The sequence below is a fragment of the Notothenia rossii genome (genome assembly GCF_949606895.1).
Source record: "Notothenia rossii genome assembly, chromosome: 9".
Lineage (NCBI taxonomy): Eukaryota > Metazoa > Chordata > Actinopteri > Perciformes > Nototheniidae > Notothenia > Notothenia rossii.
Window position 1 is genome coordinate 30,027,379 of NC_136907.1, and position 23,241 is coordinate 30,050,619.

At 39.8% G+C, this 23,241-nt stretch overlaps 2 protein-coding genes across 2 annotated transcripts in view; one reads left to right on the forward strand and one right to left on the reverse strand.

The window, feature by feature from the left end:
• kirrel3a (kirre like nephrin family adhesion molecule 3a) overlaps positions 1 to 23,241 on the forward strand; it is a 456,972-nt gene that overhangs the window by 269,036 nt on the left and 164,695 nt on the right. The window lies entirely within an intron of this gene.
• On the reverse strand, positions 9,952 to 12,546 carry LOC307017535 (E3 SUMO-protein ligase ZBED1-like). Its single transcript, XM_079647130.1, has 2 exons — positions 11,164 to 12,546; positions 9,952 to 10,970 (listed from the first exon to the last, which is right to left on the reverse strand). The coding sequence occupies exons 1-2, from the start codon at positions 12,397 to 12,399 to the stop codon at positions 10,437 to 10,439; spliced, it is 1,770 nt and encodes a 589-aa protein (XP_079503256.1). The 5' UTR covers positions 12,400 to 12,546; the 3' UTR covers positions 9,952 to 10,436.

Consider the following 23,241-nt stretch of genomic DNA (forward strand, 5'->3'; position numbering starts at 1 on the left):
ATTTTTGTGTTTGCTTCCTCCTGCTCCCTTTCGGACACATACTGTATGATTTATTATTATTATTAATATGAAGATATTATTAAGATAAGATAAGATGTTACTTTATTGATTGAACATTTTAGTTTTGAATGTGCTGTCCCACGGTAATTCAGAAGGCTCACAGGTCACATTCCGACCATTATTTAAAACAATAGGTGCTTTCACACCGTCTACAGTTTGATTTGTATAGAGGGAGCTCTGTCAGTTTTCGAATTATCCATTTGCTTTCGGGGAGCCCTATTTTTCAGAGCACATCCTGCTACTAAATATGTCACACACACGCTCTGTTGACTGGCGCAGCAGCGCGGATGCGATCAATTGCTATAAAAAACACTCTTCTACTAATACAGACGGTGTCACTATGCCGGCGGATGTGGCCGTTGTTGAAGCCTCTTCAGGCTCCGCATCGGCAGGCCTCTCCCTCGGTGTGGAGCTGTCAAGCTCGACCCTAACGCCGCTTACAGCCGGCCAACTAAAAGTTGTTTTCCGTTCACGTTGTCATTATAGACTCCTTTGCTTCTTTGCTTGTGAATCCAAAAGCTGTAACGCTTGGCTGTTTTCGTTTTGCCATATTTTTTATTACAAAGCCAGAGTTAAAAAAATATCAATATGAACATTTCAAATACCGCGCCGGCATCACCGCCATAACCATAGCAACATAAGTAAGAATGAGGCGCCACCACGTACAGATGGCAACACCCAGACATATTCACAAATATAAAACAAATATTCAGAAACTGTAATGAACAATAACTATTATTTATTTCAAGAACTGTTATTTACAGAAACTCAACATTTCTAATCTGTGTGACACAAATATGCACGATTGTTTTGGGCTCCCCCTATTTATCTCAAAGTCAGCCATCAGAGGAGCTCCCTCCCTCTTCGGGGGAGCCAAGCTCCCCCTAGCTCCCCCCCATTTCGAACAGTGTCTGTGGCTGAATGGCCAGCGATTAGGTGCGGCGCATTTATCATAGGTGATCAGAGCTAACTGCCTGCCGTCAGATTTCATTTAAAAAACACATCTGATTTTAAGACTATTTCTGCGCTCCTAAAGAATGATAAGAATAAGAATAATGCGTATTGAACTGGTTTCAGTAATTAGTGAGTTTATTTAACACTAGAACCGCCAATCGGATCAATTTGTGTGATGTTTGTTGTGTGTGTGCAATGTAACTTTTTTTCAATAAAAATATTAAAGTCTCCCAGTCCGTGACTTTTCCTGAAAGTGTGTTATGTAGCACCCTATGTTGTTAAAAATTGCATTCTAATAGCGGGATTTGACGGGTTTAGTAGGCCTATACAAAAACCTCCGGCAGTTCTAATGTTAAGGTAATTAGGTACAGTAGAAGCCCTTTTTTTTTATCAGTAACGAATTTAGCAGTTGAACATAAAAGTCAACTAACTGAGGGTCACTTGCAATGACAGTGTTGTGTCTAACTGTAAGCTTGTCACTCAGAGTAACCTACCGTTAATTTAGCTGCTGGAGAAGAAAGATCATAGAGCTGTGGTTGATGGGCCATTAGTTGTGTAAATACACAGCTGAGAGCTGCCGTTTCATTCAGACTGTTTAAAAAACTGTAACAAAGGACAATTTTTCTTAGCGGATGCATGTCAATTTAAATCAATACATACAACTATTTTTTAAATTAATACATACAACTATTTTTTAAATCAATAAAAACATTTTCTAAATCCATAAAAGCATTTAAATTAATATTGGGAGTCATGTAGTTACTTTGTTGAGAATGTGGCCGTGTAATAAGCGGGATAATTTGCAGCGACTTGTTCCTTTTGGGGAAAATAACACCCGTCATGTGTGTGTAGAGGTGTGTGTGGTTAAAACACTTTCATGAAGTAAAGGAATTTCCTTCTATAAAACAGCTGTGGGCAGCAGTGAGTGTCACGGACATGAATTCATAGATCAAGGCAGACTGGTGCACACACTCTCCTGTCCTGCCAGGCGACACGCCCGTTCTAAACCGTGTCCCTCACTCCTCACATCCCAAGCATCCCCGAAAAGTGTATTATGTTGTTACATGATGTTATGTTTCAGTTGTGCTCTGTCTATGTTCAGTGATGCAAACTTGTCACCTTTCGGCGAAATTCGCCGTTTTGAATCCAAAATAAGTCGTTTGTGTGATTCCTGTAGATCTGCAATACAAATATTTTTGGGGTAATGGGGGGGGGCTGGGACCCGGAGTAATCTGCGGCCATCATGACACGCATGGTGTTCTTTTTTTATATATTATAATGAAGTGCGAGCTGTGTGCTCGAGTCTTCCTGCCTGTCGGCTCTGCTCATGGATGTATAATAAGGCTCTGCTGCTCCGAGATGATGGTCTAGCTTCAGCAGCTACATTACCTACGGGTGCGTTCGTTAATATTAACTGTGCGTCCGGAGTCACTGTGGCACAGACTGGACCGCTGGTGAACAGCTGTTAGAACGGGCCGTTCAGGTGTTCAGAGCAGAGCTCCCTGTCGGAGCGGCAGAGCGTGATGTGAACTGAAAAGTTTTTCTGTGGCAATATTATTTAAGGAATCGTTGAGCTAGCTAGCTAGCATACATTGTCACTATCTGCTAACGTTAGCTTTAGCCTTCTATTTCTAATAGTTTTTTTCATAGGCTATAAACAGAGGTGGTATAAGTATATATATATTGTACTTGAGTAAAAGTAGAAGTACTCAGATCTTGTACTTGAGTAAAAGTAGAAGTACTCAGGTCTTGTACTTGAGTAAAAGTAGAAGTACTCAGATATTGTACTTGAGTAAAAGTAGAAGCACACAGATCTTGTACTAGAGTAAAAGTAGAAGTACTCAAATCTTGTACTTGAGTAAAAGTAGAAGCACACAGATCTTGTACTAGAGTAAAAGTAGAAGTACTCAGGTCTTGTACTAGAGTAAAAGTAGAAGTACTCAGGTCTTGTACTAGAGTAAAAGTAGAAGTACTCAGGTCTTGAACTAGAGTAAAAGTAGAAGTACTCAGGTCTTGTACTAGAGTAAAAGTAGAAGCACTCAGGTCTTGTACTTGAGTAAAAGTAGAAGCACACAGATCTTGTACGAGAGTAAAAGTAGAAGTACTCAGGTCTTGTACTTGAGTAAAAGTAGAAGTACTCAGATCTTGTACTTGAGTAAAAGTAATAGTACCAGAGTGTAGGAATACTCTGTTACAGTAAAAGTCCTGCATTCAAAATGTTCCTCAAGTAAAAGTAGAAAAGTATTCTCATCAAAATATAGTGAAAGTAGCGACAGTAAAAGTAGTCATTGTGCAGATTGGTCCATTTCAGAATAATATATATGATATGTTTTATAATGATTGATCATGAAAGTGTTCTCAAAGCTGGTAAAGGTGCAGCTAGTTTGAATGACTTTGTATACTGCAGGGTAGCTTGTGGATTTACTCCAGGTGGAACTAAAGTCTGATTTAACACTTGATTATATTTCACATCATTCATCCACATCTGTAAAGTAACTAAAGGTATTACATACATGGAGTGGAGGAAAAGTACAGCATGTACCTCTGAACTGTAGTGGAGTAGAAGAACAAAGTAGCAAAACATTGAAATACTTAAATAAAGTACAAGTATCTCAAAATTGTGCCTAAGTATAGTACTTGTTGAGTTTATGAACTTAGTTACTTTACACCATGTGGCTATAAAGATAAAAAGACTTAAGCCTTGCACAGAGGCTTGAAAATACATTTTCAAAATGCTCAACAGTGCTGCCAAAATTATAAACTGACTGCTACACAATTTAAAATAAATGCTTTTATATATTTCTATTAGATGTGACTCTTTGGCGTTTCTGTTATTATTAACACTGCTGCTTTAGTTGTTCTGACTGCTAAAATCCTCTGTCATTCAGTGGGGTGGGGGAGCCGGGGGCTCGGATGCTTGTCACCTTTTTCATACCTGATGAGTTTGCATCCCTGTATGTTAAAAAGCCTCAGTCACCTTAATTCATGTAATAAAAACATCTCAGGTCAGTAACACTCAAAGCTAAATGTGCAATACCATGTTCAGCTATGTTACTATTTATAATGTTATTGTTGTTACATCAGAAGATGTACATATTGAAATGATTTCTTAACTTACAGTAGGCTATTTTTTACAATGTGTGTTGGAAGGATTTATTAAATTACAATGAATATTGTCATTGTTGAAGGCTTTTAGAGAAGGGTGAACTATAAGCCTGAATTACATAACATTTTATACCTAAAAACATAAAAGCCACAATAAATAAGTCACAATTATTCTAGTTATTTTTACTTCCCGTATTGCTTTCAACCCACCAGCTTTTATGGTGTTGTTACGTCACTAACTGTAAGCTTGTCACATACAGTCTATGGTCACTCAGAGTAACCTACTGTTAATTTAGCTGTTGGAGAAGAAAGATCAGGGGGGGAGGGTGGGGAGAGAGCTGTGGTTGATGGGCCATTAGTTGTGTAAATACACAGCTGAGAGCTGCCGTTTCATTCAGACTGTTTAAAAAACGGTAACAATGGACTTTTTCTTTGCGGATGCATGTCAATTTAAATCAATACATACAACTATTTTTTAAATCAATAAAAACATTTTCTAAATCCATAAAAGCATTTCAATTAATATATGGAGTCATGTCGTTACTTTGTTGAGAATGTGGCCATGTAATAAGCGGGATAATTTGCAGCGACTTGTTCCTTATGGGGAAAATAGCACCCGTCATGTAGATGAGGATCCCTCCGCTACACTTTGGGATCCTGATCGACCGACGAAGCTCCATTAAAATATACATATTTTTGGTGAATTACTGAGTTTAGGCACGTTAATAACGTTTTAATGAAGTTGAATACAGTATATTCATATGTGTCAGTGATTTCATGTCAATTCGGTGAACATAAACATAAATGATCGTGGTGAAGATGATGATTAAAAATCGAGAGCCGGGCTGCATTTCCTCCCGTTCGTTTTTTTCGAATAACACAATTATTTTGTTAAATAACAACATGGTGATGTTTTGTAAATGATTACATGTCTCTTATTTAGCACAGTAGTATGATATCCGTGACATATGGATCTTAACAAAGTTCCGCTGTACATCCAGCGTACTGTATCTGACTTTATTTCACATGAGCTCCAGTGTGGAACCCCACTGCACCCCCTGGTGGATCAATGATCCATTGCATCTGGCTTCATTATAATTACATTTATCTATCACGGGGGCGCTCTCAAGTCAAGCTGGAGGTTTTCCCTTGAGCGAGGGCAGATCACGTACCAATCACGGCCCTCGCGTTTCAAACTGTCTGAAATGAATCGCTACATCTGTATCTCACTCCTAAAACATCTAAATCTACTTTCAGCATGGATAAATGTTCATAAAATACATCCATTGTTTGTTCTATATGCTTCATGAAATCCTAAAAAACATATCGTTTTTCTAGAACAGATTACAATCCGCCTGAAAATGGTACAAACAAGTTTCAACATGCTTGACGGAGGTGTTGCGCTGGGCTATATCATGCAATCGAAAGTGGAACTTAAACTCGCTCCATTGCGGAGATATTCCCGCGAGAGTGCGGAAAACTGAAATTAATTCACTATGGGTTTTAAATTTGGCAATTGCATTTGTAACCATAAAGCTTCTATTTCATTTTTCATTAGGTCGTATCGTACTTTAGCTGGAATATGATTTTGTACATAGATCAAAACTCCGCCACCATTCTTATCTCAATCCTTTCTGAACAGATTGTAACCATGCATTGCAACCTCTGAATCATCAACAGATGAGTCTAGGGGCCTCATTTATAAAGGGATATACGCTCAAAAAATGGCGTACGCCAGTTTCTATGCAATGTTTGCGATTTATAAAATACTAAGTTGACGGGAAAACGTGCGGTCCTCCACGCAAACTCTAACCCATGCATACGCACTAAGCACAAAAACGGGAGAGACGAGAAACTGCGACAACGTTGGCAGAAGGAAGAATGGAGAGAAATATGTGGAAATAACACCATAAACAAAATGTTACTTCTCATTTATCATATATGCAGAATTAATTTTTCAAACATTGATCAAAGCCAATCTTAAAATGATTAAACAAACGCCTGTTTGCGACTCCTCAGTGCTCACAAAAACATAACTTGGAGAAATAAATAAATACGGATATGTTATTTAAAACCACCTCGAATATGTTGTGTTAATGTTATGAAATGTTTTCTCATAAATGATGCGCTAAGCAGGAGGACAGAATTACGTCTAAACTGACGCCGTTTTGCATTTCTATAGGTTGTAGATACGAGAATGGTTTTATATACTATCATGTTTAATCATGTTTTATGCCGTTTGCTAAGACTTGATAAGTCGCTCGTAAAACACAGGAGGTATGGAAATTACACTGAACAAAAATATAAATGCAACACTTTTGTTTTTGCTCCCATTTTTCTTGAGATGAACTCCAAGATCTAAAACATTTTCTATATACACAAAATAACCATTTCTCTTAAATATTGTTCACAAATCTGAAAAAATCTGTGATAGTGAGCACATCTCCTTTGCCGAGATAATCCATCCCACCTCACAGGTGTGGCATATCAAGATGCTGATTAGACAGTATGATTATTGCACAGGTGTGCCTTAGGCTGGCCACAATAAAAGGCCACTCTGAAACGTACAGTTTTGCTTTATTGTGGGGTCTGGGGGGGTCCAAAAACCCTAGGGTTAAACCCTAACCCTAACCCTAACATGTCACCCATCTCCTTCGCATAGAGTTGATCAGGTTGTTGAATGTGGCCTGTGGAATGTTGGTCCACTCCTCTTCAATGGCTGTGCGAAGTTGTTGGATATTGGCAGGAACTGGAACACGCTGTCGTATACGCCGATCCAGAGCATCCCAAACATGCTCAATGGGTGACATGTTAGGGTTAGGGTTTAACCCTAGAGTTTTCGGACCCCCCCAATAAAGCAAAACTGCACGTTTCAGAGTGGCCTTTTATTGTGGCCAGCCTAACGGTACGTCTACACTACAGGCATCAAAAAATGCTTTCAACGCTTCGCCCATTCACTTGAATGGGGTGACGTAGAAGATTTTTAATCTTCGCCGAACTGCATTGTGGGGAGCATGGCATGGCTTTGCAAGCATCACGAGAATCTATCGGCATCAAAAGTTGAACAATGTTTAACTTTTGAGGCTCGATGCTTGGCATCAGCCAATCAAATTCCGTTTATGCAAATCCCGCCAGTGCAAGCTCAGCCAATCAAACCGCGTGCAAGCTGGGAGAGCCAGACCGCAGTTCATTTCCTCATATTCCAAACGAGATATTACGGTAGCAAATCACCCGGTTCTTTACGACCGGAACTATTTACCGGGATACAAACCGGAGGAACCAGGCATGGAGGGAGGTGGCAGAGACAGTGGGTGAAACTGATAGGTTTTCGCCTGTTTGGAGAGTTTATGTCCAGTTTACTTCGTTTTAACATTGCTATTGCTTTGTATGTCGGGGGCGGGAGATTCATGTGATTGGTTGCTCGCAAAAAATCGCCAAGCTTCAGACACGCCCAGCTTCAAGATTTTTTCATGCCTGTAGTGTTGACGGGCCGTAAGGCGCACCTGTGCAATAATCATGCTGTCTAATCAGCATCTTGATATGCCACACCTGTGAGGTTGGATGGATTATCTCGGCAAAGGAGAAGTGCTCACTATCACAGATTTTTTCAGATTTGTGAACAATATTTGAGAGAAATTGTTATTTTGTGTATAAAGAAAAGGTTTTAGATCTTTCAGTTAATCTCATGAAAAAGGGGAGCAAAAACAAAAGTGTTGCATTTATATTTTTGTTCAGTGTAAGAACACCATATGTGGTAAATTGTACAGCTAATATAACACAACACATTAGTTGTATTTCCTTTAACTGGTGGATATAGAGTTGCTGCAGTGGAGACGCTGCGCACAGCTGATCGACAGCTGGGACACAAACCACCAAATACGAAAACATAATTCAGATCCAGTCGGCATGACTCCACTCCGGAGGGATTCCCCGATCATTTCTTACAGTTTCTCATCAAGGGGGTGTCGCCTGTCCCCGGTACAAACACACTGCCTGAAGAAGGCTATGTGTATTTTTTTTGTCATGAACCTTTTTCGTACCACTTATTTTTTTATTTTGGTGACGATCCGACCTCCATGCTGCTACTCTGGTTCAAACTGCATCCACCAAACAATATAATTTATCTCGACCTCCACACAATAACCAAAATCTGACACGGTGTGAGATGTCTTTCTAGCTGTTCTGTCGTCATTTCCTGCTATTTTCTTCATAAAGTCAGTCAAAATGAATGAATGAATGGGCGTTTCTTTGACTATTTATAGGCAAATATGGGCGTTACGTGAAGCCCGCAAAAGCTGCACCACATTTCGAGTCGATTGTGATTTATAAAGGGAAACCGGCGTAGGAAGTGCTGTACGCACTTTCCTCACCGGTACGCAATGTTTGGTGAATCGGAAAATGTCGGAACATTTCTGTACCTAATTTTTGGAATTCTACTACGTAAGCAACCTTCCCACATGAATCCTACGCACGCCGTTATAAATGAGGCCCCAGGTGTGATTCTCAGATAGCCAGTATGTGTATATTATTTAATTCTACCAAATGGCAGAGTTCATGCACCTTATTCCTCAAACTACACACATTCAAGTGAGCAAGTAACATTCCCTTCTTTGGCAGATTAACAGAATGTGACATTATTGTCATGTGTTCATAATTAGTTCATATCAGATATACCTTAAAAGTCCAGTGATACAAAGTTCTGGAGTGCTGTGGGGGGCGGATTATCAGCTTGTCATGCCTCAGGAAGGCAATGTCTCCCCTCTCCCGTGCTTCCCACAATTTAGGGAGTAGCTCTTTCCTTTTCATTCTGACTGCTTCAGTATAATCTTCATTAATGTAGATGTTCGTCCCTCTTACATTTTTGGCTCTTTCCAAAACCGCTGATCTGTCCTTGAACCTCAGGAACTTCACTACTATGGGTCTGGGTCTGGTATTGTTAGCGGCTGGCTTCCCAGTGCGGTGAGCTCGCTCAATCTTAATGCCTCGTTGAAGCTTGAGTTTGTCCACAAGAATGTCTTTCACCTTTTCTTCAGTTTGCGGCCAGGTCTCCCCAGGCTCCTTCTCGATTGTCCTTCTGCATATTCCATTTTGTCAGTGACAGCTGACAGGCCGTCACTATTTCTCAAGATGTCGGCTTGCATAGACTTACAGTGTACAGACTGTTTCACATTTTCAGTTTTCATGTCATCTGTATCCTTTTGAGTAAATTGAATGCTAGACCTGATTTCCTGAACCTCCCTTGTAATGGCCATTCAGCCTCGTGTTAGTGGAATGCATAATCATTTGAACAAAGCCTCTGAAGTTCTCCTGTTGCTGCTGTAAGAGTGCAGTAAACATGTCTTTCTGCTGATTTAGTAACTCTGTTACCTGAGCAAGAGAGACCAGATCTTCCTCTGGTTTTCCTTCTGTGCTGTCCATCTGCACCTTCTTTGGTGGCATACTGAAAGCTGTGGTTGGTGAGATAGCTCAGGGTAGATGTTAGCTGCTGCAGATAGCTCCAGGTAGATGTTAGCTGCTGCAGATAGCTCCGGGTAGATATTAGCTGCTGCAGATAGCTCCAGGCAGACATTAGCTGCTGCAGATAGCTCCAGGCAGACATTAGCTGCTGCAGATAGCTCCGGGCAGATGTTAGCTGCTGCAGATAGCTCCGGGCTAGGGATGCAAATTATCGATTAATTCATTAATCATTAGTTGATTGACCTTATCGATCGATTAACGATTAACTGATATAAACGGCTTTTTTCCTGAGAATGTAAATTTCTCACTGTATCGATAGTGTCTTTAACATAAAAAGCTAAATATTGCTTATTTACTGAATAAAAATGCATGCTATATTGCACAATTGATGTTTTATTGTACCAGTTAGGATAATGTGCAGATAATGGCATTTATGTAGTTTAACAAAATAAATTAAGCACAGAAAATTCAAATACATAAAAAAATAATTGTGCACTGGCTCACCTGTCGCATGTGAAACATTAAGCAAAATAAAATTAATTTTAAATAGAAATCTAAACAATATGGGTAGGCCTAGCCTACACAATATTAAGCCTACACATTATAATCTGGTTAACTACATATATAAAACTTGAAACATTAGCAGCAGCATTTATAATCCCCTTTGGTCTGAGAAAGGTAACAGTAAGATAACTAGCCCTGGAAACTTCAAATATATTCTGAACACAACTTAAATCATCCCTGAGGAAGGTGACAGTAACATTAGAGGGCGACCCTTAGAACAGTCAAATGAAGATATAGGCTACCTCTCCTGAAACAAAAACATTCCTGTCTCAATGTGTTTTGAATAGGCTCCTGACCTAGACCCCTCTATTTTTGTTCAAGAAAATAAGCATATTAACGTGGTCAGGAGTAAGTCGTGTGCGCAGCCTGTTTACAGTCAGGCCAGCTGCTGAGAATACACGTTCTGATGGGACAGACGTGCCCGGTATGCACAGATATCGTCGTGCCACATTTGCCAGCCTCGGAAATCTTCCTTCATTGACTTTCCACCATTCTGTGGGACTGGAATCAAGGAGTGGTGAGGCATCCTTCAGAAACATGTCCACTTCCTCTTTAATGTCATCGTTGCTGCTGGTGGTATAGTTTTCACCCAGTAGAAGAGTCATAGCAGAAGTGTGTCTCTGAAGTGTAGCTCCCTGGACTGGCACATTATCTCCAGTGGTGGCTTCATTTGTTGATGTGGAGTCCACATGTTCTTCCATAGCCAGTTCAAGCAGTTTGGTATTAGCTGAGATCCTGCTTGCTGGGCTTAGAAATCCCAGGTGCTTATGCCGTGGGTCCAGCATCGTTGCTATCATTGGTGTTGTTGATGTGAGGTCTTCAGACTCAACCTGTTAAAATTAAATAAAGGAGAAAGCTAGCATTAGAGTTTTATTTAATAAGGTTTGACATGACAAGGGTACAACTGCATAAAAACGCAGTTTACACTGTGACAATGTGTTGGTGATAAGTGATTCACCCCATAATCTGTTATATAGCTCAAATGTGATCGAAGAGTTTAATTAATTAATGGCCATAGCTTACCTTCATCCGTTCCCCCAACGAAGTGCGCACTTTAGATTTGAATTCCGCCACTCTGTTGCTGTCTCCATTTGCCATCTTGAGATGCGTGTTAATCAGACTAAATGTGATGGGGTACGTGTTGGATATGGATACCTCCGTCTCTGCTGACATTACAGTCGTTGCACATTGGAGAGCCTCTAGTGCTGGCGCTATGTCCTCCATAAGCTGCCAGAAGTCGTCTCTCAATTCCAGCGTCCTCGCATCTGAAAGCTTGGTCTCTGAGCGGTCTGTTAGCACAGCACACACGGCCCATCGCTGTTCTACGAGTCTGCCAAACATCGCATGTACAGAGTTCCACCTGGTCTTACAGGACTGAATGAGCCGATGAGCTGGTAGCTGCATTTGTCTTTGTTTTGCTTCTAGCGCTTTCGTTGCTGGTGTGCTGTGATTGAAGTGCTTGACCAGCCTGCCAGCAGCTCCAATTACTCGGTTGACACCAGCAGCAGCGAATCCGTCATTGACGGCCAGATTTAAAGTATGAGCAAAGCAACACACTGATTTCCAACTGACTCGTGCGGGGTTGTTTGCTGAAACAATGTTCCGAGCGTTGTCGTGCACACAGGCTACTACACGGCCGGTGAGTCCCCATGACTCCACAGCCTGGTTCAGTTTGGCAGCTAAATTATCAGCTGTATGTCTCTCGGATAAGCTCTCCGTAAGAAGGACTGCCGACTTTACCTGCCAGTCGTTTTCAATATAGTGGCAAGTAATCGTGATGTAGCTTTCTGTAGTCAGTGCTGTCCAACAATCCGTCGTCAGAGCCACATTAGCCGCGGACAAACATGTTTTTAGCTTAGCCTTCTTAATTTCGTAGCGTGCTTCCAAGTTGGAAGTCACGGTCGCTCGCGAAGGGATGTTATATCCTGGCTCCATGAATTGTATCAGCTCCCGAAATCCCTCGGCCTCGGTGGTGCTAATTGGCATTATATCTCTTTCAATCATCCCGCAAATTCTCTGAGTAATGCCGTCTGCTTTTCTTTGGTCGCATACTCGCCTTCCCAGCACAGCAGCAATTGTAGGTTGTGAAGGCGACGGAATGGCTAACGTTACATGCAAGTTGTTCAGGTGGTATCTTAACGAACTTGTAGAGCTGTTGTATTTAAATGTAGCACCGCAAAGTTTGCATTGTGCGTCTTTTTCATCGTTAATTAATCTAAAATGCTCCCACACTCCACTCCGTTTTGACCGCCTCATCATTGTTTGTTTTAGTTTTTTTGCCGCCTCAAGTTTGTGACAGGTCTAGCTCTAGCGGCTCGCGAGAATCTCGGGTCACGTTCAAGTACGTCCTGTGGGAAACGGTCTTAGATTACAATGTTCAATTAGTCACAATTAATTTAATTTAATCGAGTAAATTCTTTTCGACAATTAATCGATAGTCAATTAACCGTTAACATCCCTACTCCGGGCAGATGTTAGCTGCTGTAGATAGCTCCAGGTAGATGTTAGCTGCTGCAGATAGCTCCAGGTAGATGTTAGCTGCTGTAGATAGCTCCAGGTAGATGTTAGCTGCTGCAGATAGCTCCAGGTAGATGTTAGCTGCTGTAGATAGCTCCAGGTAGATGTTAGCTGGTGCAGATAGCTCCAGGTAGATGTTAGCTGCTGTAGATAGCTCCAGGTAGATGTTAGCTGCTGCAGATAGCTCCAGGTAGATGTTAGCTGCTGTAGATAGCTCCAGGTAGATGTTAGTTGCTGTAGATAGCTCCATGTTAGCTGCTGCAGATAGCTCCGGGTAGATGCTAGCTGCTGCAGATAGCTCCAGGTAGATGTTAGCTGCTGTAGATAGCTCCAGGTAGATGTTAGCTGCTGCAGATAGCTCCGGGTAGATGCTAGCTGTTAACTTAACTCAGTGCTCAGTGCTGCCGGAGTGCAGTGGAGCACTGCAGTCAACTCAGCCGTCTCTCGCGTTTGCTTTGTCAAATCTGCAGCTCTTCATTGGTGACTGCGCGATTAATTTGTGATCCAACAATAAAATGAACTACTCTTACTGTGTACCTTTTCAGTTATCTCTGTCAAACCCACCCTTGAGGGATAAAAAGATTTGCTACCATCAATTCTACATGAAATTGATACTGTTGGACTCAGTACTACTTGGACTACTACCACAAGTACAATCAAGTATTTTTACTCTGTAATTTTGGAGTAATACTCAGTTAAACTCCTGCCCTGAGTACAATAATTCATAGTTCATATACAATACAGGAATTATTGTACTCAGGAGTTTGACCGAGTATTAATCAAAAAGTACACAGTAAAAGTAGTTGATTGTGCTTGTGCTAGTAGTCCAAGTAGTACTTAGAACTGACTGAGTCCAACAGTATCAATTTCATGTAGAACTTTTTGCAAAAAATCACTTCCCTCATCAAATATAGCAGAATACATGAATGATTGTACTCAGGACGAGAGTTTGACAGAGTATTACTCAAAAAGTACACAGTAAAAGTACCTCATTGTATTTGTGGTTGTAGTCTAACAAGTAGCCTACTGAGTCCAACAGTACAAATTTGATTAAGAACTTATGGCTGAAAATCATTTTATCTCTCATCAAATATAGCAGAATTGGCATGATTTTGTTCTCAGGAGGGGACTTTGATAGAGTATTACCCAAAAAGTACACGTTAAAAGTACTTCATTTTATTGTTGGTAGCAGTCAAACAGGACTGAGTCAAACAGTGTCAGTTTTATTAAGAACTCATGTTACAAATTATTTGTATCGCAAATAAAGCAGAAAAAACATGCATTATTTTACTCTTGTAATGACCATAAGGGTCCATAGGTACCGCCGGTCTATCCGCCAAAACAAACATGTCAATCACTTGCACGTCACTTCTGGTATGATGGCCATTCCCTTTCCGGTTTTATTCTCTAGTTTGTTAAAGTGTTTCGGCAAATGTTAAAGTGTTTCAGCACTTGAAAATGTGTCTCTAGCTTTGTAAGAGTTTTTGGCATCTTGTTAATTTGTTTTTTCTTTGCTAAAAGTGTTTCGCATCTTGTTAATTTGTTTTTGTGAATGTTAAATAGTTTTTTCTTTGGTAAAAGTATTTTGCTAATGTACATTTGTTTTATAAAATGTAAATCTGTTTTATAAAATGTAAATTTGTTTTATAAAATGTAAATGTGTCTCAAGCTTTGTTAAAGTGTTTCACACTTTGTAATTGTCGATTGCACCTCTCAGCCACCGTTGCGCACCCTCTATGAAATTTCAAGCTACCCCACAGCACGCCCAAAAGAAAATCTGTGGCGCCACCACTGTGTATATGCACTTTTTCAAGCTGCAAACTTTTTATTTGGAATCCAGGAAAATACAGAAAATATATTCTCTTTTTTCATTTTCATTTGCAGGTGAGCTCTCTCAGGCCTTATCAAATGAGTGGCCTCTACAGATAGATAATTCCAGCCCAAAACTGTACACCATGGCAAACAATGTGCTTTATGGTTCTTAATAAAAGCTCAGAAGCTAATCCTCCACTGTCTTGCTAACAAACCAAGGATAAATATTAAATGATCAACATAGGAACATTCCAGGCACAAAAAAACATACCATAAATGCATCTTTTCCCCAAAACGTGTGCAGGTGAAGCAGGATACTCCTGTTAGGCCTTCGGATCTGTTACTGTGCACACTATTTAAACATGTTGAATACAAAAATAAATAGCTTAAAAAACACCAACCATCTCGGTTTACACCATGAAATGTTGATCCTTTTACAGTAATTTGTGTTACATTCACAGTTTGCCGTTTGGTTTAAGGTATTTTTGAGAGTTTAGGACATAATGGCAATTTGGCAAGTAACGCTATGAATCGTCAAATGTTTGCGAAGAACAGTGATTCTCATGATAAGGGTCTAAAATATCAGCTCTTATTATTGCTGCCACAATTCGACCACAACCCTAGACTGAGGTTGCAGATATGCTAGTTAGCTTAAAGAGCCTGTGACAGCCTCCCAACAACTGTTGTGCAATTACATATTGGGCTACTAGTCATCTCGAACCGTCAGTTTAAAAAAGAAGGTGCGATACCGTTCCGATAAATATCAATAATTTCGAACATCGCGGGGAAATTCCTTCGACTCATTTTGAAGTTTTGGGGGGAGCCGGAAGTGACGTCAATGCGGGAACGCTTCACTGTGCGGCGAGAAAGCCAAACACGGACGGTGTGTTGTCATGCGTAGAAATTGTGAATTACTGAGTTTAGGCACGTTAATAACGTTTTAATGAAGTTGACTACAGTATAGTCATATTTGTCAGTGCTTTCATGTCAATTCGGCGAACATAAACATGAATGATCGTGGTGAAGATGATGATTAAATTAGGATTAAAAATCGGTAGTGAGAGCTGCTGAATTTCCTCCCGTCAGATGTGATACAAAAACAAATTGATTATTTTTGTAGTTGTAAACTCAAGTGAATGAAACTACATTTATTAGTGCTTTCATGTCAATTCGGCGAACATATGATACATTAAATGATCGTGAGGATGATGATTTAAAAATTGTTTGTTTGAGCCGGTCTACATTTCCTGATGAGAAAACAAACCGATGCTTTTTGTAGTTGTAGTAACACCAACATGGATTAAACGTGTGTTTTTTTTACCACAATGTTGGGGAAATTAATGGATAAAATGCACGGATTATTATTATTATTATTATTCCCACTCCGATCGGGACACTAGGTCCACCGTTTCCCCTTTCCCCGCAGCGAGGCTCCCTCCCGTTGACAGTTTACGTGGGCTGGCCATCGGGATTTGGGATTTTCTGGCCATCGGGATTCGTCCCGAAGGCCAGAAGTGGGCCGGTCAGATAAGTCACTAGCACATCCCCCACTCCCCCCGTTGACAATTTACTAGCGGTACCGAAGTGGGCCGGTCGAGAGTCCCGGGAAGATTTTTAGTCCCAGTCCACCACTGGCTACATGACCGTATTATCGCCCATATTGACACACCTAATTCCTAAATTTCTAACAGATACAACATAAACCGATCCTTCAGCCTCATATGAGCTCTCAGACACGTTCAAAATTAAACTGTCATCGCTGTCTGAGCTTGCTGCTGTGTGCGCCATCGTGCGTTTACATGCAGATGCTGGGATCCTGAACGGTGCAGCTGGAGCGCTGTGCCCGCAATGACGTCACACATAATTTGGCGGGACTTGAAGAATCCCCGAGAAAATCCAGAAAATTGTCAACATTGAAGGGGAGATTAATGGTTATCAAAGTACAAATATCCAGAATCAGTTCAGTAACGGTTCTCAAGGGGACAATATTTACTCAAATTGATAGGTTTGGATGATGGGGGAAACTCGTGTCACAGGCTCTTTAAAAGGAAACCCATTGACAAAATAAATGTAAATGCTGTGAAAACATAGCATAGCCTAGGCCTGTGTGTCAGGCTGAAACCCGGACTGCCCTGGCCCAATTTAACACCTGACTACATGTCATGGCCTATATGAACATTTCCATTAGCTTAATTTGGATTACACAAAATATGAATGATCCCCATGAGGAAATTGGGTCACCAAAGACACGTTCAATAGAGGATGGACAGGGAAAAGGGAAGGTGATGGAACAATACATTTAGAATAGGAATATGAATGTGTAGTCCTGTTGATTCACTAGTTTGTCCTCTTTGTCCTTTTTTCTTTTTCAGAAAATGTTCACAATTTGTTTTTGTTTTTTTCCATTGGTGGTATTCGTTGTTCAGTTGCCAGTGCTTGTCTGTTAATTAAATCTTTTGTTTCTACCCTTTATAAACAGCAGACATGAAAATACATTAGGTTTCTGAACATTGAAATGATTGTTTGTTTGTTTATTGTTGAACAGGATACAAGCACCAGACAAAAGTATACAACAAAAAGTTCTCACACAGTCTGTGTCTACTTGTATCTCACGTTATAAATCTCAAGTGTTTGTTATTCCTTAGAAAACTTTGTTAAGCTTTCTTTAGAATAGTTCCCAAAGATGTGCAGTAAAGAAAAACACAAAACAAGCAAGGCCAGCGATTGTAACACTCTCACAAAGAAGCAAATATCACGGACAGCTCAGAGTTTAGAGATCCCAATTTGTTTTTCATCAAGACTTCAAACAACAAAGAGCCAACAAGCTTCGGTACAACAGAAGCAAAATATTAAATTATACATCTGCTCTGCAGGGAAAATGAAATAATTCAGTGGTGACTGATCATTAATAACACAGAGTAAAAAGAGGAAGGCAGCTACAGCTGATACAAGTGAGATGTCATGTAGGATCGGTCATGTCATAGAAAAAGCACACAAGAGGATAATCGATGAGAAACTGTACAGATTTATACAGCTCCAACTGTTAGGCACCAAGCAGTAAGGCAACAGGAAACAGGAGTTGTTTAAAGAAACAAAGTTTTCTTAAATGTACCCACAAATTAAAAATAAACATAATAAATCAAGAATCTCTAATAACTAGGAAGTAAACAGAAAATACCTCTAATACATATAAAAGCAACTTAATAGGTGTCACATGTCATTTTTTATTAATGAACCTGTTTGCTAGTGATTATAAACCTTTCAAGTGTCAAATGTATTGCTTTTCTTTGTTTTTTAATCCAACACATTTGGTATTGTTCTCAGCGAAGTCTGAAAAAGAGAAGTACATTTCTTAATTTTACTGAAGCAATTTGTTTAATAAGCATATCTTCAGTTCAGTTCAGTAATAGTCAGTGCACGGCTTGCTCATTAACTAATACAACACAAATCAGATGGATATTTTTCCTTCAGCTCCTGCCTCCCCTTCATTCTCATATTCCTTCTGAGACCCCTGTTAAAAATAATTTGGGCAACAGATGGGAGCCGACACAAAACATCCACATGCATTAAAATTACATATGCAGAACCAGCCGAATCAGTTTATCAAATCCCTTTCTCCATACCTTTTAAGAAGCTGATTACAAAGACTTATCTGTGGCTATGTGGGTATAAAAAATGGATTTGTGGTTTGGAGCCTTTGCTTTCCTTGATTAACATTTTACTCAAACACAGTGCAGTGAGCTAGAAATCAAAAGTACATACTGTAGCATGCATCAGACTTTCTATAATCAGTTGAAATGTGCATATTGAGTATTAGAGGAAGTGCTGTGTTGAACTAGTGTCCCCCATCTTTCTTCTTCGCGCTGAGGAAGTGCCATCTGCATGTTGCCTTTGATTAAGGCTTGCCCCAGATCTGCTATCTAATGAGCTGAGAGCTCAATCAATAATTCACTCAAGTTTGAATAAAATCCAGGCTGATCAGATCCATTCATACAAGAATGTAATCAGGGTCTTTGAGCGGCTCACCATCAGCTCCATCCTGCTTCTTGGCTTCTCCCTCAAAGTTGAAGTTCTATTTGGCTTTTGCCTCTCAGGAATCACTCAGGTGTGGTATTTATCTGAGATGATTCATGGATTTGGTGAAAGCACGATCAATTCACTTTGAAATGACTCCTTTTCAAATGGTATTAAATATTCAGTTTGACAATATTTGCTCCAATGACATCTTTCATAGATTGAACTGTGTATCAGAAGCTTTCAAATGTAGTGACATAAAATACATTTGGCTTCTTATTAGACATCATTTTTAGAGTATTTAGTAAATTTTCTGAAATTATTTAGTTTTCTGCCACTATGGAGTGAAGCAGTGATTAGGTCTTTTTTAGGCATACCCGGAAGTTAGCATAGCAAGGGGTTACCTCAGCAAAAAGTAATGTCATTTTTCTATTTAACTTTGTATTATTGCAGCAAATAAGATCTGTGAACACACGTTTATGATAACTATATATACACGTTCAGCAAGATAATCTCCAATGTTGAAACATTCAAAACCTAAATGCAATTGCCAAAAGTATAAAGCTAATGTTAAGTAATGAACAAACCACATCACAGTGACATGACTTCCAGTCAAAACTGCTAAGCTAAAGGCATTCATAACGGTGTTTACTGACATATTTTTCTTGTCGTTGAACACAAATAATGATAATCTTGTGCACCTTTATTAAACGCAGATATCATTTCAGGCATCTAACCAAAAAGACATTCAAAAAAACAGTTGACTTTGAGATAAGGGAACCAGTTTTCTAAAATGCTAACTCAGTATCAGATTAAGGACTCCAAAATTGCTCCACAAAACAACATCCACCTAAGATATCCATTTGTTTTTAAATTGTTAAATGCTTGCAATATTGTCAAACTGGAATAATTTATTATATCAAGGAATATATATTTTTTCCGACAAATATTATTTCCAGATACAGCCAGCTACATTTTGCTTGTCCATTCAGATCAAGCACAAACTGGGTGGGTATCAGGGCCTCTTTTTAAAGTGACCCATCGCTATACATATATAGAACACTGTCATGGACTGAGAACTGTTAACACATTGAGCACAAACAGACATTTTTTATTTCACATAAAGGATTAAAGAAAATAATGTGTTCTTCTATCGCCCACACTCCTCCATAGAGAAAAACACAGTATCATCATGCCCACATCTTTTAACAGAGCAAATGACAGAGATGATAAATGAGAACATATAATTGGTCTGTTCTTAAAGGGGACCTATCATGCAAAATGCACTTTTTGATGTCTTTTATACATGAACATGTGTCCCCGGTGTGTCTGGGAACTCACACAGCGTCAGAAAATAAAACCCTCTCTGTTTTCCTCCTTACCCAAATCTTTTAAAAACGAGGGTACAACGAGCGGATACAGATTTGCTGCCGATATGACGTCAAATCGGCAGCGGACCCACAGAAAGTTTCAATCAGAAACAATGCCTGACGTGTTTTGGACGTAATCTCATCTTTGTTTACATTAGCAAGCATCGCTAACACTCAGAGCTAACCTGTACTGTAGAGCACAAAAAGCAGGAAATAAAAAAAGGAACTCACCTTGTGATAAACCCTCAAGAGAAAAAGCATTTGAGCTCCATACTGTTTCAGAGATAATCCTTTATGTGGTTTAGAACAGGATGGCGTTTTATCACAGAATTTAACTTTATCTCCGGTAGATGTAATATAATGTAGAATTCTGATCAGGCATTAGCTCCGCCTCCTCTTTTCTTTTCTTTTTTTAAAGCTAAGGACCCAAAATCCTCGTTTCTCTAACAGGGCTGCAAAAGAGGGGTATGAGCAGTATGAAGCATGGCTACAATGGGTGAACTGTTTGGTATTTTAAGCAAAAAACTTCACAGACATGTTTTGTATAGGTATGGCCCTACAATATATTTTTCTAATGTAGCATAATAGGCCCACTTTCAAACAAAACTCTTTGCTAAGTACTAATTAAATTACAGTTAAAAACAGAGCTTCAGGCCGCGTTATGGAAACCCTAAAATCGTCAAATCCACAACTGGAGGGAACGAAAAAAACAACCAAAGCAGTAACATTTAAATAGATCTCAATTCTACACATACGATGAGCAGTTATGTAACTGGTCTGTTTCCTCTACGCTCACAGGCCAAAGGCAAGACTACGCTGAAAGGCTCCATTCCTCTTGTTGTGGCACATGTAATAAATAATTTGTTTGCGGTATGTTTGTTATTTCTGCCAAGGAGGTTATGGTTTGTTTTCGTCATGTATGGTTGTTTGTAGAATATCTCAAACACTGCTCACATCCTTCATTGGAAAATCGTTACAAAGCCAAACGAAAAAGCTGTTGAGTTTGTGGTGAGCAACGCCATCTGTGAAGTACTCTATGTTCCGGTTCTTCTAAAGGTGTGAAGCAAAACTTTCTCCTGGTTCAAAACCGATAAGCAGATTGTCAGCTTTCTTTTTAACTTATTTTCAGCAGTCAACCAATGAAACAAAACTATTTTGATGAGAGAGAATTAGTTATTAACACTCATCAAATGCAAGTACTGTACACATATTCATATTTCCAAACAGAATTTAGGTTTTCTCCGAAAACCAGTTGCCATTTTCATTATATTACAGGAAACTCTGTGTCCTCAGCAGAGCTATGTGTTTAAGCCCTCTGTCGTTCTGATTTCTTTGTGAATCTGGCATACCTCAAACCAGTGGCGGTTCTACGGGGTAGCACGGGGTGGCAGCTGCCACCTCAGAAAAATGCCTTGCCACCCCAGCTGCCACCCCAGTTGGCAGCTTTGTTTTGAAAGAAAAGTTGTGGCTCATCGGACATTTATGAGAGAAAATCTCTAATGTCCGAGTGCAATTGAATGCAGCACAAGACGCGAGCCTTGTAACCCCTCCTCCCCCTGGCGCGAGCTTGGAAATATGATTGGCGGCGATTTCATTGAACGGGAGGACATTTCGGATACAAGTAGACAGAAGGAATGAGGTATTTGTGGTCAGGGTATGGCTGGGGTAGGCTACAGCCATACCAATAAATGGCTTAGCCCCACCATGAACAATGATGTTAAAGTAAGCAAAATAAAGTCTGCCAACTCGCGCGGAGTAAATTGCACAGACAGCAGTTAGTAAGATGGATTTCAGTAGCCACCGACCAGAAACGGTTTTGAAAACTTTTGTCACGTAGTGATCGTTTTCTCAATAGAACATCTTTGATAATGTCTTCTGGCCAATCAGAATCAATATAACGGCGTGGTGTTGTTACAGGAAGTCCCAACGGAGAATACTTTTGCTGTAGTACATCTCTATATACATCGGTACAACATTACGAGTTGATAGAAATCAACACTAATGAAATAAGACCCCACGGTTTGATGAGTGATAGGTGTGTGGGCTGTCTTTCATTTTGACACACAGGACAATGGGGGCTATCCACCCTTATCCACAATGTAAAGTAATTCACACAGCCTCTTCCCTCTTCTCTCTGTGAGGAGCAGAAGGTTCAGCTTTCAGAACAAAGTAACAAAAAACTAAAATGGCATTCATTTTTTTAAATATGTCGTGGAGTAATAGATTTATTTATTTTTCTTCTCAAGAGAGTACCAGAATGTGTATTTTATGTTAGTATTTCAAAAAATCTCCTGGGGGAGAATCCCCCAGACCCCCCTGCAGGGGTTGGGTTTTAAGCATGTCAACTCTTTCACCTGTGGGGAAATTGCAGGATTAGCTCCAGGTCGCCCTTTTTATTTACTACAAGACAAATGTGCCTTTTTATTTCATACAGTTCAATTTGGATTGAGACAGGGAAATAATCTAAACCTCACACGTGGCGTTTCACTGTCAAGGGGAGTGTGTATGTAATTACATTGCAAATACTGACTTGAGCCCCACCACTGTATGGGTTAGCCCGACCATAGTTTACCCAACACAAATACTCTGGCGCCGCCACTGTTTGCGGTCTACTATGACAGAGAAAAGCCTGTCAAGTTTGGCTGTACTCAGCATTGAATCAAAACGCACCATAGCTTTAAATCTTAATAAGTTTGTGTGGCGTTTTGCTGATCAAGATGGTAATCGCCACATTCAGCTGTTATAGGCATGCCAACTTGATGCTCTGTTCACGGATGAGTCGATGAGAATAATAAACTGTTTAAGAAGATGACCTTACATGTGTAAATATATTTTTCTTCTTCGTGGGGGTCTTCCCCCAAAAAACAGTCTCAAGTCCTGAGGAAGTCAAATAAGACGGTATGTAAACTTCACTGCCCAGCCCAAAAAAAGTAACCACTTTGATTTAACTAGGCGAGTAGGTAAGGACTTTCCACTGGACCATAACTGCAGCGATGTATATGTTTTAGCTGAATACACGTTGTTTTAACCCTAATTGACGCAGTTAGTCATTTCTTTAATGTCTTTTCTTTCTGATGTAAATTCAAGGTTGTAACTGTTTGCAATGAAGTTGTGGGGCGCTGAACTGTTCCTTTGATTCTTTTGAATTATGATAGTAATTACTGGTCTTTCAAATTTGAAGGAGGGTGAGCAAGCATCTTGAGGAACCTTCATCATTAACTCCTCCAAAAAATATAGTTTATTTAATAATAACACTGAATATGTGAATCATAACAGTGATTGACAGCTGATAGGAATAATATGATTGTTAATATTATCATATTCATACAGACACACATCGATGAGACAGTTAATTAATGTACTTATTGCAGCAGTCTGCATATTTGGT